Here is a 17594-nt window from a genome sequence, read left to right as displayed (position 1 = left end):
ACCTGAAGATTTCCTACAATGCCTCTCTCTATATATAAAATGACGGTTCAACAGCACACCTAGTAGTATGTTTCTACAGCAAAGATTCCTTGTTGAGGGTTTTAGTTACATAATCTTATGTTGAGGGGAGGTAAAGGTAAAGGGACCCCAGACCGTTAGGTCCAGTTGTGTCCAACTCTGGGGTTGCGGCGCTCATCTCGCTTTACTGGACGAGGGAGCCAATGTGGCCAGCTGACTAAGCCGCTTCTGGCGAACCAGAGCAGTGCACGTAAATGCCATTTACCTTCCCGCCAGAGCGGTACCTATTTATCTACTTCCACTGCGTGCTTTCAAACTCCTAGGTTGGCTGGAATGTTGAGGGGAGGTAAACCCATGAAAATCAATGAACTTTTAGCCTTGCTTAAATCTGCATAGGATTGGAATGTGAAACGTGGTTCAACAGGTGTAGTGCTCCCTACATCTGTATGTTGGGGAGAGCTGCACCACACGGATCTATGCTATTCCTTCAGCCTTTAAAAAGTAGCCCCTCCACGCTAAATATGTTTTGGGGATGGAGGATGTTATGTATTGAAGTTCTCACACTGGCCACCAGGAGTATCATGTACATAGTTTTCACTCAGGTCTATGTCAGTTACTTTAGGCGGGAAACCCTGGGTTGTTGCTACAATGTTGATAGCTGGCTGCCTATAAAAGCAGGCCGGCTGAGCTGTTTGTTGTTCAGTTCTGTTCCAGCTTACAAATAAAGAGGTGCTTTGGAGAAATCGCTGCATCGTCTGCTATGTCTATCCACAACTTAACAGAGGACATCATTTTTAAGCAAGCGAAAGGGAACACCTGTCCCTGCCTGGTCCGAGCTTTCCACGTTCGCGTCTATTTCCACCGGTATTGCCTCTTACACCTTCTTACCACCCGCAATCGGGAACCAGAAATTTATGCAAACAACCATCACGACTGAACCCCTTCTGGGTTTCGCTCCTCGTTTGATAGGCGCCTCAGACCGCATTGCCCCGTGGGATCTGTAGTGCCGCTGCGTACACCTGAGTCTACTTAAGAGAGCGGCAACGTCTACGCGGCTTGACTACCTGCTGGCGCGATGCCTTATGGGAAAGACAAGCCCCTCTTCCCCACGCGCACGCGCGCGCAGTGCCTTTCGGGAGCTGTAGTTTCCTTGCTTCCGCTCCGCTTCCCAGGCTTCCTTGCCGTTTCCGTTGGCTCCTCGCTCTCCGGTAGCCATGCCTGGGGGCAAGGGTGGGAAGCCCCGCGAGGCCGCGAACCCGGCGGCCGCGAGTGTGTCTGAATCCGTGACCGAGCGGGTCCTGCGGGAGGCGCACTCGCTTTATGTGCATCCGGGTCATGGTGAGAGTTGGGGATGGGGCAAGAAGATGGGGGGGTTTCCTGGGTCGGGAGGTGGTGGGGGCGACTAAAGGGTTGCGTGGGGGTGTGTGCAGGAGCTAACCTTTCCCCTCCCCCTCCCAGGGCTGGTGTCCATTGGGGGGCGCCTGGGCCTGACTCTGCTCCCACCACGCCGCAAAGTGACTGTCATGGTGATGGGCAACCACAGTGCTGGCAAGAGCAGCTTCATCAACTGGTGAGCTGAAGAGGGATATACAAAGGAGGGCAAAGGGACTCATAGAAATGGTAGGGTTGGGAGCGACCCCAAGGGTCATCCAGACCAACCCCTGCAATGCAGGGATCTTTTGCCCAACGTGGGACTCGAACCCACAACCCTGACATTAAGAGACTCATTTTCGGCAAACCCAAGTGAGCTGGAAGCAGAGTATCGTGCCAAGGGGTGTGCTGACATAGGTGCATGGCAGTGCCGAATTTACGTATAAGCTAAACAAGCTATAGCTTAGGGCCCCACTCTCTTGGGCTCCCCCCAAAAAATTTAAGTAAAAAAACTACTGGATGTACATTTCCAAAATATTAGATAAAAAAACAAATAAAATAAAACCTACATACAGCAACAGTGACAAATGGCTTTAGATACATGTTAGGTCCATAAATTACCATATAGCATATATTCAACACGAAAAACAGCGAAAATTTGTTGTTGACAAAGGACAGCTGGACATATAAAGGGCTCCATTACCTTCAGTAGCCAAGGGCCTCATCAAACCTAAATCTGGCCCTGGGTGCATGGCGCTCTGGGGAAATCCTATGGGGTTTGGTGGTAGCGCATTTCAAGTCTCTGCCAAACTTCCAGTTCATCCCCCCCTCCCCAAGTGTTTGATGACTTGAGGAAGGTGTTGCTGCTGAATAGGAGGCATTGGTGTGTCTGCAGGGCTGTTAGGGTGGTTTCTTAACACTGATACATAGTAACAAAAGATACAGGTGTCATTTTGTAGAACTCCTTGATATTTATGCAAGATACAGTCTGCTATGAATTATTGCTAGTTGATGGGTTGGACAGGATATTCTGAATACCAGAGGGCTCACATTCATACTGACTGGTTTCAGTATGCAAAGAGGGGGCTATAATCCACAAGATATCCAGGATAGTTTTGTGGTGGGAGTGGGATCAAATGACATTTCCATCATTCAAAAGCATCTTGCTCCCTTCAATGTTTTCCTGCAGGTATGTTGAGGAGCACATTCAACGAACCGGTGTAGCTATTGAGACTCAGGGTTTCACCTTCATCACTAGTGGAAGGAAGCGAGAATCTCTCACGGTGAGAATTTCCTTTTCTGATTCACAATGCTCCAAGAGAAAATGACTGCCTTCCTGCTATGCTCTGGACTGAGGATGTAGACATTACTGATATCAATAGGCAAGGAATTCCTAAGTATAGGTGGTGCCACACTCACAAAGATTGATTTCTTGTAAATATGTAACAGTATCAGTTCCACTTATATAAGCAATTGAGTGGATAAGGTGATCTGAAATAAATGAAGAACTTAAATAATGATTTCACAATTATCATATAGGATGGACCTATGGCCAAGATTTTGTCTGATCTTTTCAATGCTATCTGTACTGTAGTACAGTATCCTATGTTCTAACCTCTTCTGTCCCCCCCCCTCTTACAGGGTAATGCCACACTCCATCTGTACCCCCATTTCCAGGCCTTGCAGAGTTTCAAAGGTTAGTTGCAAACAATTAAGAGCAAGGAGTGGACCTCTGCATTAAACGGTGACATGAATTGGATCAGTTGTTCCTTAAGGCAGGCAACTGCCATCTACAGGATTTGTGGGTGGCTGTTGAAATCATGCTATCAAGTCATTGAGATACGTGGTGTTGTGGAACTCCGCCACCTTGAGTTACACCACCACAGTGGGTAGAATGATTTGGAGTACGGTGTTTGTTTTCAGGAGAGGTAGAGCACAGACACAGTGCTTAGCATCTGTCAGTGGTAAGAGCCTACTTCAGAGTCTTAATTTTGCCTCCCCTCTTTTAGGTGTGCCGGAGTACCTGAGCACTGAGATCTGTACCTCTAAGCAGAAACAGTTCCCCCTGGTCACTTTCCTTGACACGCCAGGCTTGGTGGACGGAGACATGAAATACCCTTTTGATGTGGAAGGGGCACTTATCTGGTTTGGTGAGTGTAGCAGTGTGGATAAGTGGAATGGAGTTGTCTCCTGCTGTAGATTCTCCTAATGAATTCCTCTTTTGGAGGCGTTATGCCTCTGAATACCAATTGCTGGGAATTGTGCTCGGGTTCAGCTTGCAGGCATCTTGACTGATCATTCTGTGATGAACTAGGTAGAGTGTTGGACTAGATGAGGCTTTGGCCTGATCCGGCAGGCTTTCTTTTTGTTCTTAATCCAGAGCAGAGATGAGGAACCTGTAAGCCTCCAGGTGTCATTGAACATCAACTCCCATTATCCCTTACCATTGACTCTGCCAGCTGGGGCTGAAGGGAATTGGAGTCCAGTGACACCTGGAGGGCCACATTTTCACCATTCCTATCTAGAAAATGGCATCAGGAAGAACTGTTATTCTGGATCAAGCTAGTATTCAAAAGAAAATGGACTTGTGTGGGGGCGGGGGTCTGGATTGGAGGCATAAAGAAAGGAAACTGGGGTACAAAGATGTGGTGGTTGGAATCTGGAGGGAAAATTGATTTTTTTGCTGTTTTCTTTCCTAATTAGGTTTTTGCTGCTTTTTTCATAATTAGAAATAAGTGTCTTTGGGGGAATTTGTGAAAATATCTTTTCAAGTGATGAGAAAACTTTGTGGCAAGGATTCACAGAGAAATGCCGCATTGCCACAGTGGCAGTAGGGATAATATTTTAGCATAAGGCATCTTTTACTGTAGATTAACTCCCTTCTTCTGCCATTGTCTTGGCTTCCAGGCCAGCTCTGCGACCTCATCCTGGTCTTTTTTGACCCCATGGGACAGGCCCTTTGCAAACGCACTCTCAACATTGTGGAGAAGCTCAATGAGGGGCACGGAGACAAGCTGCATTTTTACCTCAGCAAGGCTGATGAGGCGGGTGCAGAAGGTGACAGACAGGTACTCACAGGGTGAGGTTGTCTTGGGGATAATGATCAAGAAATGGGAGACAGAATGTCTGTTTCAATAAGGGAAGCAGCACAAGGTCTTTCCCTTTTTTCTTGATTCTGATCTGTTCTCTTTCCTGACAGAGGGTGCTGATGCAAATTGTCCAGGAACTCTGCAAGCGCCCAGGCCTCAATAAGTGTGGGTTTGATATGCCCACAATCTACATCCCCAACTCCAATAAGGTGAGTGGCAACCCTTTGCCATTTCAGAGGTGGGGGTGATGGGAAAGCCTCCATGAAGTAAAGTTAACGAAAAGGTGGGAAGCCTTGGGAAGGGGGAAGAAAATAGGCAAAACAGTTGCACCTTGGTGTGTTTGAGAAAAGTGAGATTTGCTAGGAGGATGTTGATGGGCTATGAATGGTGGTGTGTGTAACCAGCCTAACACTGTCCCTCAGCCAAGCCGGTGCGTTAATCAGATTGAGGAGATCTGCCGAACCATCGAGAAGACAATCAGCCAAACTGTGCAGCACACACTCAACGCTTTGGAGCGGGACTGCCACCTCATCGACGAGGCCACGCAGCGTTTGCTAGAAGAGGACAAGTAAGAGCGCGGCATCGTGGGAAGCGAAAGATGAATATCTTGAACATTGCCATATTCCTCATAGGAGCTGGAGCTGCTTGTCAGTCTGTGAAGGGGTGGGCTGTGAGGAGCAGTTGGCAGGGAGCAGGACAGCGCATCAAATCACAGGTGGAAGAATGGAGTGTGAAGTTTTTATGGGATGAAAAGGCGGGTTAGCAAGCCCACCTGGCCGCCCTGAAGTGAAATGCATGTGGGAGGGACATTGAGCAGTTAATTAACGTGTGTTTGGGGCCGGAGAGATCTTCTCTAGAAATTGTGAAAGAGATTGGAGAGGAAATCAGGAAATAGACATCTATGAGTGCATTAGGGGTAGCAGGATTTGAGTGCCTGAGACATTGTAGTGGTTTTCCTCATTCCCAATTGTGTGTGTTTTGCTCTTTTTCTCTCCTCTCCGTGTGCCCAGTGAAGCTAGAAACAGCAACTTCCGCGCTCGTTTCCGGGGAGCGCTGCTTGGGCTAGCAGGCTGCCTCCTGCCCATCTTTCTCCTCGTGACCTTGCTCTTTGGTACAGCCTTTGCTCGCCAACTCTGGACTCTGGTATTGGGAGAAGAGCAAAGCCAAGCATTAGAGCTGTCCATGGTGAGTGCTTTTTTTGCTTACCTTCCCTCAATTCAGCTTCTCATTGCTCCTCAGTGCCCCATAATCACTATTCCCCCCCATGCTTTCTCAGGATGCTCCTCAGTTAAGCTCCATTACACTTTTTATGACTGGAGCCATGTATTATCCACATTTCTGTGCAAGTGTAAAAGTAATAGTGTAGCAGAATCTCTGCTTTCATTTGGAGGGGCAGGGGAGAGGCGAAGCCATATTTTAGCTTTCATGTATAAGAGGATAGACAGGTTTGAAAGCAAGCTTTTAAAAGGAGCAATTAGAAAATTGCCATTCTTTCCTTACTTGTGCATCTCTGGAGGGTGGAAGAAATAAGTCAGAAGGTTGTATCCAGGCTTTACCCAGACTAGACCCATTGAAAAGAATGAAAAAAAGAAAAAAGAAAAGAATGGACCTAAGTTAATAGTGCACATTATTATTAATGGGCATCCTCTGAGTGTGACTAACTGGATATACCCTGTAGTCACAAATGCTAGATAAAGTTAATTTGATACAGATAACTATGGCTGTGTGCTGTCTATAATTCTTCCCCTATGCAACATGGTTTCAGGATTCAGTGCAGTAAGAATCCCAGTTTTCTCTCTTTCTTTTTTCTTAAATAAGAAAACTGTGTTTTTTGGGGAGGAAACAACCGTGGTTCTTTAAAAAGTAAACAAAATAAATTTGGGCAGCGCCTAGATAGTAGAACACTTGATAAATATAATTAAAGCATGCATGCTTATATCGCTTATTTTTTGCAGGACACAGAATTTCAATTTTGTCAGTAGGAAATTTGGATTGCCTTGCCATAAAATGTTTGGATTTTTAGTAAAAAAATATTTAAAGCAAATAGTATGTGAGCTCTTATGATTTCCTCTGTGAATAAAAACTCTTGTGTCTTACACCCACTATCTTATTTTTCAGCGTCCAATTGCTTCCATGTGGAGCCTTGTCCCTGAAGAGCAAACCTTAACAGTATTCTTTGGTCTTCTCGGCCTCTCAATTCTCCTCCTGCTCTTGGCCAGTTACACTTTCAGGTAAGAAGCTCTCTCGGCTTAACGCTAAGAGAGCCTTGTGCAGAGGAGACATGCACCACACTAACGTATCCCTCCTCCTTTCTTGTTTAGGACAAAGCCCACTCTCTCAAAGAAACAGAAGCGGCAGCTGGAGGACAGGCGAGACTACGTAGTGGACGTGGTGCTAGAAAAAAAGGTTGACAGCTTTGGGAATTTGGTTTGGAGTTATGACACGGGGCTTGGCATCTGTGCCAAAAGATCATGGTTAGGAGAGGCAGGGTTCATGACTCCTGTGTGGGATTCTGGGTAATGGTAGGTTGGGGATATCCTTCCTAGGAGAAGGGGCTGGCCAGTGTATCAGGTTACAAGTAATTCTGTTTTTTCTGCAGAGACAGCTCTATGAGGAATACCTTCGCCAAAGCATCGGCGAGCAGGACCTGAGCTGAAACCCTTCCCTAATGGATTCAAAGAGACTGCCAATCCCCTGCCATGTTAAAATCTCTCCCCTCTGAGTCACTCCAGAGAACAGAGATTTGTGCAGCAACTGTGAACCGTCCTAAGGGGCCAGGTTTTTTTTTAAAACGCCACTTCATGGGCCTCTAATTGACTTAGCATCTGCTCTACATAGGTCAACTCCTTGTATTTGATTGGATAGGAGTGGGCACCCTGTGTTCTTCTGAACTGGGATCAATCACACCAGTGGTGCCCTGCGTCCGCACTTGTTACAAGTCCTGCTAAGGCTGCTACACTTAACTTCTAATGGGATGGTGCCTCTGGCCTTTTCTGTGGCCTCATGAGGGAGCAACAGCAGCATTGCCCAGCTGCTTTTTGCACCTGATTGAACTATGTCACTCCTAAATAACCAAGTTTTTAATTGGCAACACTATAAGCTGATAATGCTCTTTTACTGGCTACTAACATCATTTTCATTAAGATGGGGACCACCTGTCTTCATGACCCTAACTGGTACTCCCCTCCTTTGGCAATGCATCATCTCTGCATCACTTCCACCTGTAACTAGCCTTGGCCCATCCACTGTCCCTTAGGATGACTTTTGTCTCTGTTAAATGTCAAGGTCAGTGTCTTCTTCTTATCCTTTGGCAAGCAATACCTCATACCTCTGAACATCTCTGGATGTTGCATTAGGACTTGGAGATGCCCGTGTCATCCTCCGTCTCACACTATGAAGTGCCTTCAACTGATACCAGCTCTTGAGGGGTAGTCAGGACATTTTTGCCGATAACCACTGTCCTCTCGTTCGTTCTGCAGTCCTACCTATGCTGATACTTAACGCTGTGAATTCTCACCATAACTGCATTTTTTATATAAGCTATAATGTCTCCAGCACTCATTGTAGCATACTGGGAGTCTCATCCCACACATCTAGTGGCACCTGTCTGGAAAAAAGGGCTGTCTCAGCCAATTTCCCTCATATGGGTCCCTCAGCTGCATTCATTGATTCTCAGACATCTCTGTTGTAGTCTCTGTATCTGTGCCTCATGAAATGGCTAAAGATGGTGTGTCCATGAGAGACTGATCTTTCCATCTGTTTTGAGATACTCCACATATTGAGGCAAGTGACAGTAGCAGTAACCAATCATGTTGTGAGGATCAGAAACTTTTCAATGTAGAGGGAGCTATTTTTCTCTAATCCCTTGCTTTACGAGACTTGGATGTAAACCATGATCCAAGAGAAATGGCTTATTTGTGAGTTTCTAAATTGCCCTCATAGCTGCACAAAAATGTTACAATCGGGGTTATAACTTCTCAAGCCCGATCCCCAAATGGGATTGTGGTGGTGCTAGTCAATGGAACAGGGGCGCAAGAGTTCAATTTCAATTGTCTTTCCCTCCTTACAAACAGAAAATAGCCCATGGTATGTATGCCAACTACCAACTTCCAAGTTTGTCAAGAGATTGCTTTGCTTCAGGAAAGGAGAGGAGCCAGAATTTATGGCTGTGTCACTGCTCATTGGCTCACCATCATGGTTCCTCCGCACCACTTTCTGAAGCTTTGTGTCTTTTGTTGGCATGGACTGGTACTAAGGTGGTGATGGGGAAGAGGAGGGGTGTAGCCTGAAATTCGTAAAATATACTCATTAGAAGCTGTTTTAAAATTTGCTGGTATGAACCCCTTGCCTAGGGCTTCAGTAAAACAAGTTTCTCTTTCTGCAATGTGCTCCAGCAAACATTACCACTAAGGGTGGGTGCGGGGAGGATGGTGCATTTAATAAAGCTTGCTGTAGAATTTGCCTTGGCTTTTTTTTCCCATCCAGAAGCTTTTAGTCCTCACATGTAGCTCCTTCCCCTCCTGGTGTTAATTTCTGCTTTTTCCTCATGTTTCCTGGCCCAGCTCCATTCAAATGAGTGTCACAAGAAAACAGTCGTGCATCTTTATTTAATCTAGAAAGTACACTGGTTTGGGGTGTGCAGTATTAATATATTGCCTTCCCTTCTGCCCTTTCTGGTGCTCTGTGGATGCAGCTTTTCTATGAATTCATGCTATCCATGATGATTTTCCCAGTTTCACTACTTGTAGATCACCAGCTACCACCCCCAAATTGGGAAAAGGGCAAAGACTTTTACATAGGCAATTAAATATCAGTAAGTAAACGGGTGAAGAGTTTCCACCCCCAGGCAAGATATTAAAATCTGTATATTGTTTATTTGATACATTTGTATATCAACTGTATATAACCCTTTGTAAATTTACCTCAGGGCAGTTTGCAATACAATTTTAAAAACCCAAACCCAAATGGAAAGGCTTGGAAGGTTTTATTTTCTAACTGAGCTTAAATATGCATCCTTCCATTGGCCTTTATGAGGTGTGAGGGATGGCTGCTGTGGCCGTCTCTTCCTCAGTCTCATCCTCGTTGGTTTTTGGGCTGGGCTGCGGTCATCTTGACCATCTTCAGCGTCACTCTCACTTGCTGCGAGCAGTAGACCTTGTTCCTCCTCAAAAGAAACCACCGTTGCGTGGCGTTCAGCTATCTCCGTATCGACGTTGCCGTTGTGTCCAGAACCTGAGTAATGTGACCAGACTCAGAGCTATAGGGGGGGAAGTGAGGGAAAGATTTGTGAGCAATGCACACCACAACTTCCTGCGGCCAATGTGTGTGTATCAGCTTGACACCTGATCCACACCCAGTAGTAAGTGAAGGGATTTTAAATATGTATTACCCTAAATTTGTACCACTCCCATTGTTTTTGATTATGTCTCTTGCCTCTAAATAAGGGGCAGCCCCTTTTTTATATAGTAGACATCTTGTTCATGTAAGTGGCAGCTGTTTTGGGTGGTATCCTTTCATTGGCAGAAGGGCAGCCATTTTGTTGAGCCTCACAGAGGAGGCCTCTCACCTGTGTTTTTCATTTCTTGGATGCTGTCCCTTTCCGCTTTTGCTCTGTGCGTTGCAGCTTCAATACTATCTTACGTTCATGGCCCCCAGGATTTGGGCGGTTTGTATGATCCTCCGCCTCTTTCTTGGAACGACCTTTGCGGGAGGAGCCACCTGGTGGAACCAAACACAAGTTAATAATATTCTGCATCACAGGCAGTTGGACTATAATTTCCCCAAACGGCTAATTATTTTGAGGGTGAGGGGTGGCCATCTGCTTTGTGTTACTAGGGTTAGGGATTCTGCTCCTTTCAGCTAATGCTGATTTCACCACACACCCCAGCCTAAGAAGCAGGTTTCTTCCAGAGAGGTGAGCTGCCGTGGCTTGTCCTTTGCATATGCAGTTTTCCTGGATGATGAAGAAAAACAGCCTAGGGAGCTGTGACTTGAGCCCTTTAACCTTTTCCCCTGGGGTCATTTTTTGCTACTCGAAATTATACCCTCTAGCTGCTTTTCCACCCATGGAGGAAAAGACTTGAACAGTTAGAGGTGGTTCATGCAGCGACAGTAGATCTCTGCTAGTCATCTTGTGAATCGGGCACTACCAGAGTGATTCACATTTATGCATCGCTCTGTTTGTGAAGAGTTCCAATGGTAACTTGGGGCTGTTTGTTTATAAGGAAAAACGCACCACATGACTGGCCCACATCATCCAGGGATGCCTTCGCTTAGTACTGATTTGTTAACCCTTTGACATCCTTTTCCCTCGCTGTAGGCAAGCCACAAAATGACTACAGTATAATGCTATTACAGACCAGTAACCTGTTTTAACCAACTTTATGACAGCACACATCTGGAGTGGTTAAAGATGCACAAAAACTTGGCTTTATGTGGGTGAAGCTGGAATTCAAATTTTAGGGTGGGGGATTTGTGAGAAGGGAATCAGGGGTGTTAGAATTTAATGCAGCAAACAGAGGTGCAATCTTTTGCATGGGATCACTCACAGCTTGCTGATCAACATTATGGTTTTACACTGCGCCTAGTTCCCTGCCATCCTTCTATATGTTTCTTCTTTATCTATGCCAGTGTTTTTCAAACGACCCAGAGCATAGTTTCTACTGCAACCCTAAGAATCCCTTCACAATATGGGATTTTCCCGCCCTTGGGTTCTCCCCCATTTCTGCAGTGCACTTACTGCTGTATCTGTCCGTCAGGCTGTAGAAATCATACTGGTCAAAGTATTCCACCTCGAAAGGCGTTGGGTGTAGCTTCTCGACTTGGACGAAAGAAGTCGACATGCTGGGACCGATCTTTCGTTGACAGCGGAGAAAAAGGAAGGAAGGAATGACAGCAATCAGGAGTTCAAAGTGCTATCTGTCTTCTCTGTGAGCCTGTTTTTCTCTCTCAATGTGTTTGGGAGACAACATATATATATACACACCCCCAACAACACCCACAATTGCATCATCTCTTCCACCCCTTAAAGCTACAGGCAACAGATCTCAGAATCTGATGCAACTGGTAAAATATCTGATGCTGCCAATCCCCTTCACGTGACGATACAATCTCCTTTTCCGTATACTGAAGGACTTTCCACTCCCACCCCTCACCTGATCCTATAACCAAAACTTCCTGTCAAGAACATGCTGAGTAACTTTATTTGCACAATGAATGTTGCCCAGAGGCTTATGTGAAATGTCCACTTTGTGTATATTTGAGAAGGTCTATGTGTCGATCATTAATGTCTATTGAGCATGACTGTCTTTGACGGAAAGCTGAAATAACCAACTTTAAACCATATTCCTTAGTTCAGGTGTAGAATCTACTGCTTACTTTTTATTAATCACGTACTCAAAAATACAGTGTGAACTACTTGTTAGATTAGTGGAATAGTAACTAGGACTATTACTTCCAGATAAGTTAGGCCTGTTAGTCCGTTGCAAGGGGATTTTTTTTTTTTGCAGTACCATCAAGACTAGTAGATAAATGGCATAAACTTTCAACTCCATTGCATCATATCTGTCTATGAATGAATATGCCACAGATCTGATGAAGTATGCTTCACAAAAGCTTATGCCAAAATAATATGTTTTTAAAGCCACAAGGTTTTTTTTAATGTGGACTAGTAACATCTTTAAATTACCCTTCTGGGCATACAGAGTTGTAGTGTTGCATTTCAGTGCAATCTTGCCTACGGAATGATGATTCTACACTGTGTTATACTGGCTTACATATTGTAAAAGCCACTTTAAATTGTCCCACACAGTGCAGTGAGTGGTTTGTATAATACCTTGCAGCACCAAGTAAGCAGTGTTTACCTCCATCACTGCACCTGAGAAACTAGGTTTGTGATGCCACGGAGCACAGGATTGTTCTTTAATGGACTGAAGCTACAGGAGGGTAAATTTTGGTAGAATATTAGGAGAAACTCTTTGACAGTAAGCACCGTTTGAAAATGGAGCCCCCTGCCAAGAGCTCTCCCTCGGTGGAGATCTTCAGGCAGAGGATGGATAGGTGGACATCTTTTGTGGGTGCTCTAGCTTAGGATTTCCTGCATGGAGCAAGGGGTGGGGTGGGCCAGAAGTCCTCATGCCCCCTCCAACTCTGTGATTGTGTTGGATAGCAATTGCCACCGGAAGTGGTCTAAAGTGGCTTTCAAATATATTCCAGTTCCTTATCTTATGCTGAGATATGTCTTCTTGCATTTCCTGCTCCATTCTTTTGTAGCTTCTGGCATCCACCTGCAAGCTGAGATTCCCCACATCTGCTGAACAGATAGGGGATCCCTGTGTGCTGAGCATGGATGCAATAGACTGGCCATCTGTTGCAGAGGGCAGTCGTCTGTTGGAAGGAATCCTCTGTTTTATATGCAACTGCCAGGGATTGGGAGTTCCTGTGTGATTAAAGGACTTATAATATTTCTCTAGGGTCTGTTAAGATGCTAATCTACACATGCTCTGAGAAATTATGCATATAGAACCAAGAAATGCAATCCAATTTATCGGCTTTTTATCCCACTGTTCCTCAAAGGAGCTCAAGCTGGTACACACCTCTCCTCCAGCTCCCCTGCATTTTATCCTCACAGCAACCCTTTGAGGTAGTTTAGGCTGAGAGTGCGTGACTGGCCCTAGGTGGACTTCATTGCTGAGAGGGAATTTGAACCCAGGATCCCTGGTCCTAGTCTAACCCTAAGTACTGCACCACACCAGTTTGTGGAATCAACTCTAGACCCAAATTTTAATCTGTTGTTTCTTTGCGCTGGTGTGCTGCTCTGCATTTTCTACCTGGTGTTGTGTCTCACGTCCCCCCTAGGCAGGGCCCTTTCGCTCTCTTTTCCTAATTTGTGTATTTTTATCTGACTGAGTCCTTGTGGTTTGGATCCTGCCCAAGACACACAAACAGATCAAGTCACAAGGAGAGGCTGAGTCAATGTTATTGTTATGCTCCAAGGTGACTCTACTGCTGTTCCTGTTTTTCCTTGAAGCAATTCTTTTTCCCCATACCAGATCCCAGCTACTGCTCTTATGCTGTTAATTGGGTTACAGTGGAAGCTAGAGTTGTTTTAAGAGTAAGAGATGAAGAGGCAAAGTGCCATACTTGTGTGTGGTTCTGTGTTCAACAGAAATCTAGAGACAGATGTCACATTAACCATTTTTGCCAAAACAGACGTAATGTGAGAGATCTGTGATCGTATTGCCTGACCTTATTTTTTTAAAATTCTTAAATTAGCCATGGGGGTGGGTGGGGGTGAAATTTTTAGCAGAGCAGCTGACCTGGAGGAGGAGATTTAACTGCTAACCCACACCCCTCACCCCATTTTATTGTTCTAAATCTAGGGCTGGACCTACCATTTAGGGGAGACCACCTCAAGCAACAGGGATGCGGGTGGTGCTGAGGTCTAAACCACAGAGCTTAGGGCTTGCCGATCAGAAGGTTGGTGGTTCGAATCACCACGATGGGGTGAGCTCCTGTTGTTCGGTCCTAGCTCCTACCCACCTAGCAGTTTGAAAGCACATCAAGTGCAAGTAGATAAATAGGTACCGCTCCGGCGGGAAGGTAAACGGCGTTTCCGTGTGCTGCTCTGGTTCGCCAGAAGTGGCTTAGTCATGCTGGCCACATGACCCGGAAGCTGTCTGCGGACAAACGCGGGCTCCTTCGGCCTATAGAGTGAGATGAGCGTGCAACCCCAGAGTCGTCCGTGACTGGACCTAACGGTCAGGGGTACCTTTCCTGTGCTCTTCTAATCTAGCCTGATGCCCTCAGCTGTGGTGGAGGATCGTTTTCCATTACTGTTAATGTACATTTCAGACATTCCAAGGATCAAAAATCCCCACATTTAAAAAGGGAAAGGTCCACACCAACACTGGGATAGGGAGGCCTTCATGCAGATACTCCCACATTAGGCAGGTGCAAATCCACATTTCGCTCTGGTGTGGACAAACCCTAAGAGCCAATGTGAGAGGGCCTCCTCAGACAGTAAATGCCTTGGGCCAGTCCTGTCTAAATCTCCACAGCTCAAATTGTTATTGCTCCTTGCTGCAGGGTGGAAGTGGAGAATGCTATCTTGATATCTTTTCCTGTTTGTTCCCCTGCCATGCCCTGCCAGTCTTATTAACAGTTGGGAAGGCTAAACCCACCTCTCCAGCACTGCTGCCCCAATAAAAATGGAATATACTCACCCAAGACTCTTTTAAAGCTGAATTTAAAAACTTGGTCAATCTGATTACTGGTATTGTTAGCTGCGCACATAGTAGGAATTGCGTTATTTAGGGGCTTGGAGAGAGATTTGTGGAAAGAATTGTTCTTAGAATACTTGAACCTGTCTGTGACAGAGAGCTGGATAAATTACCGTATATGTCTCCCTGATCCAGCCTATCAGAGGGAGGGGTGTTGAATGTACTTTTGCCCAGCTAGTGTACTCACCCTGGTTTTCATACCCTTGCATATTCATATCTGCATACTGTATCTGAATATAGCATAAAATCCAGTGTGTGGGAGACAGGGAAAGAAAAGATTTTGGCTCACGTGCTTTGGATTTTACTCTCATAGGCTTTTTGCCAGACATTGTACTTCTACGTGGGCATGCAGGGACGTTGGGAGAAAAGTCAAGTATGCACGCTCTCCCCCACTCACTGCAATGGACTGGATCAGAAGAGAGGTATCCTTCAATCTGGTCTAAAGTATGTGGACTTTCTAGTTCATCGTCATCTCCTCAGGAGATGGTTTGGAAAGAAAAAGGTTGGCCCAAATAACTCAAATACTGAGGAAGCCAACAAAACCACGGGGCTGTTTAGCAAGGAATTAGCTGGTGTGTCCTTTTCTCAGACCAGTGGCAAGCTCCACGAAGCAGTCTTTGACCAGAGAGTATTATGACATTTTGTAATATCTTATTTACTTACAAATGTACAAACAGAGGATGTACCTGGAAATGGAGCAACTCTTTTGAAACCAGGATCACTTCTCCAAAATCAACAACATGCCATCACAACTCCCCAAAACTGCTTCTTGCCAGTCAACTGCAAAAATCAGCCTGCAATCCTGTCCACACTTACCTGTGGACATAATTAATGAGACTTATTTCTAAAGTCACTGGACTCAATGGGACTTATTTCCAAGTACACATGCGTTAGATTTGTGCTTCCAGATAGCCTACACTCCAAAATATGCCTCTCTAACCTTTCACCTAAGTGGCTGGTGTTTATCCAATGAGCATCTTCCAAACCATCAATGCACTACAGAAGCCTAGAAAAAGAGTGGCCTCACTTTGTAGCACCATAACAACATTAAGGGGATGATTGTGGGTGGGCACAAGAAACAACACCCATCTCAGAATCAGCAGACTCAGCAGTATTTTTGAGAACAGAAGTGATTTGATTCTGTTTCAGATAAACAGTGGCCTAATCAGAAAACATGTATCACCTTCCTTGATGCCACTACCACACCCATCACCCTCCCCTGGCTTGAGGGTTTTTTTTCATGGGAGCTCTGGTGTGGGTATTAACATTGAGAGTTCCAGTAAGCAGTCTGTATTTTAACCGCCCCCGTGCAAAATGACACAGCAATTGCTTCATTTTATTTTCATTTCCCCTTTTCTTTTTCCTAGCAGTAACCGTTTATTTTTCTGTGGGTGGGAAGAGAGACTCCAGAAGTTGCAGGGAGGGACCAATGTTTGTGTGTGCCATAAAACCACATTTTTGGGACACGGCCACACGTATTTCCATATGGCTGCACTTTTCAATTTTCTTCATGAAGGTCTAGCCCGACAATGCTTGCAGTCAGCATAACTATGAATGCCACTTGGCTGACTGCATTGCAAGAGTGGCTCACCTGATCCTAGCCAGCATGGTCAATGGGCAGAGGCGATGGGAGTTGTAGTTCAGCAACATCTGGAGGGCACCAGATTTCTATCCCTGCACTGAAGCTTCACATAGAATTTCCAGATTGTACCAATCATAGAATCATAGACTTGTGGAGTTGGAAGAATTTCAACTAAAGCATCCATGACAGATGACCATCCAACCTCTGCTTAAAAACCTCCAAGGATGAGAGCCCACAACCTCCTGAGGGAGTCCATTCCACTGTCGAACAGCTCTTACTCTCATAAAGTTCTTCCTGTTTAGTCAGAATCTCCTTCCTTGAAAGATGAATACCGGTACATTGTTCGAATCCTACTTTCTGGAGTAGGAAAAAACAAGCTTGCTTCATCTTCCTTATGACAGCCCTTTAGATATTTGAAGATGGCAATTCAATCTCCTCTCAGACTCCTTTTTTCCATGCTAAACATACCCAGCCCCCTCAACCATTTCTCATAAAGCTTGGTTTCCAGACCCTTGATCATCCTGGTCATCCTTGTCTATACATGTTCCAGCTTGTCAATATCCTTCTTAAATTGTGGTACCCAGAACTGGACACAGTACTCCAGGTGTGGTCTGACCAAGTTAGAATAGAGCAGTACAGTGGTACTTCAAGTTACAAACACCCCAGGTTACAAACGCTTCAGGTTACAAACTCTGCTAACCTGGAAGAGTTACCTCAAGTTGAGAACTTTGCCCCAAGATGAGAACGGAAATCGTGTGCCGGCGGCACAGCAGCAGCAAGAGGCCCCATTAGCGAAAGCACGCCTCTAGTTAAGAACAGTTTCAGGTTAAGAACGGACCTCCGGAATGAATTATGTTCATAACTAGAGGTACCACTGTACTCATACTTCCCTTGATTGGGACACTATACTTCTGTTGATGCAGAATATCACTAGCTTTCTTTGGCGCTATATCACACAGTTGACTCAAGTTACGCATGTGGTCTGCTAAGACCCCTAGATCCTATTCACATGTACTACTGGCAGGTCAGGTGTCCCCCATCTTATATCTGTGCAGCTGGTATAAAATACCTCTTGCATTTCATGACAATGTGGCCTCACGCTGCAGCCCCTAGAACAGTATCTGTACAAAACTGGTAACAATGTACTCCACAATAAAAGTGCTGGTCTTCAAACGAAACTCTATGTTGTGTTTCCTGAAACAGCTGGTCCAAGGGCTACCTGTAGATATTACTAAAGCTAGGGGCATAGTTATC

At 45.4% G+C, this 17594-nt stretch overlaps 1 protein-coding gene across 1 annotated transcript; it reads left to right on the top strand.

Moving 5' to 3' along the window:
* Positions 1–1162: 1162 nt before the first annotated feature.
* LOC128400738 (uncharacterized) lies at positions 1163–8939 on the top strand. The gene is made up of 12 exons (XM_053363189.1): positions 1163–1356; positions 1477–1588; positions 2579–2672; positions 3031–3085; positions 3399–3539; positions 4297–4457; positions 4589–4687; positions 4901–5046; positions 5489–5663; positions 6597–6709; positions 6800–6884; positions 7078–8939. Exons 1-12 carry the CDS (start codon positions 1233–1235, stop codon positions 7132–7134), a joined length of 1362 nt encoding a protein of 453 aa, XP_053219164.1. The 5' UTR covers positions 1163–1232; the 3' UTR covers positions 7135–8939.
* The last annotated feature ends 8655 nt before the right edge of the window (positions 8940–17594 follow it).

This window comes from Podarcis raffonei, chromosome 13 (genome assembly GCF_027172205.1).
Source record: "Podarcis raffonei isolate rPodRaf1 chromosome 13, rPodRaf1.pri, whole genome shotgun sequence".
In the NCBI taxonomy this organism is placed as follows: Eukaryota; Metazoa; Chordata; class Lepidosauria; order Squamata; family Lacertidae; genus Podarcis; species Podarcis raffonei.
The sequence above is the reverse complement of the archived record's forward strand: the minus strand, read 5'-3'. Positions and strand labels throughout refer to the sequence as shown.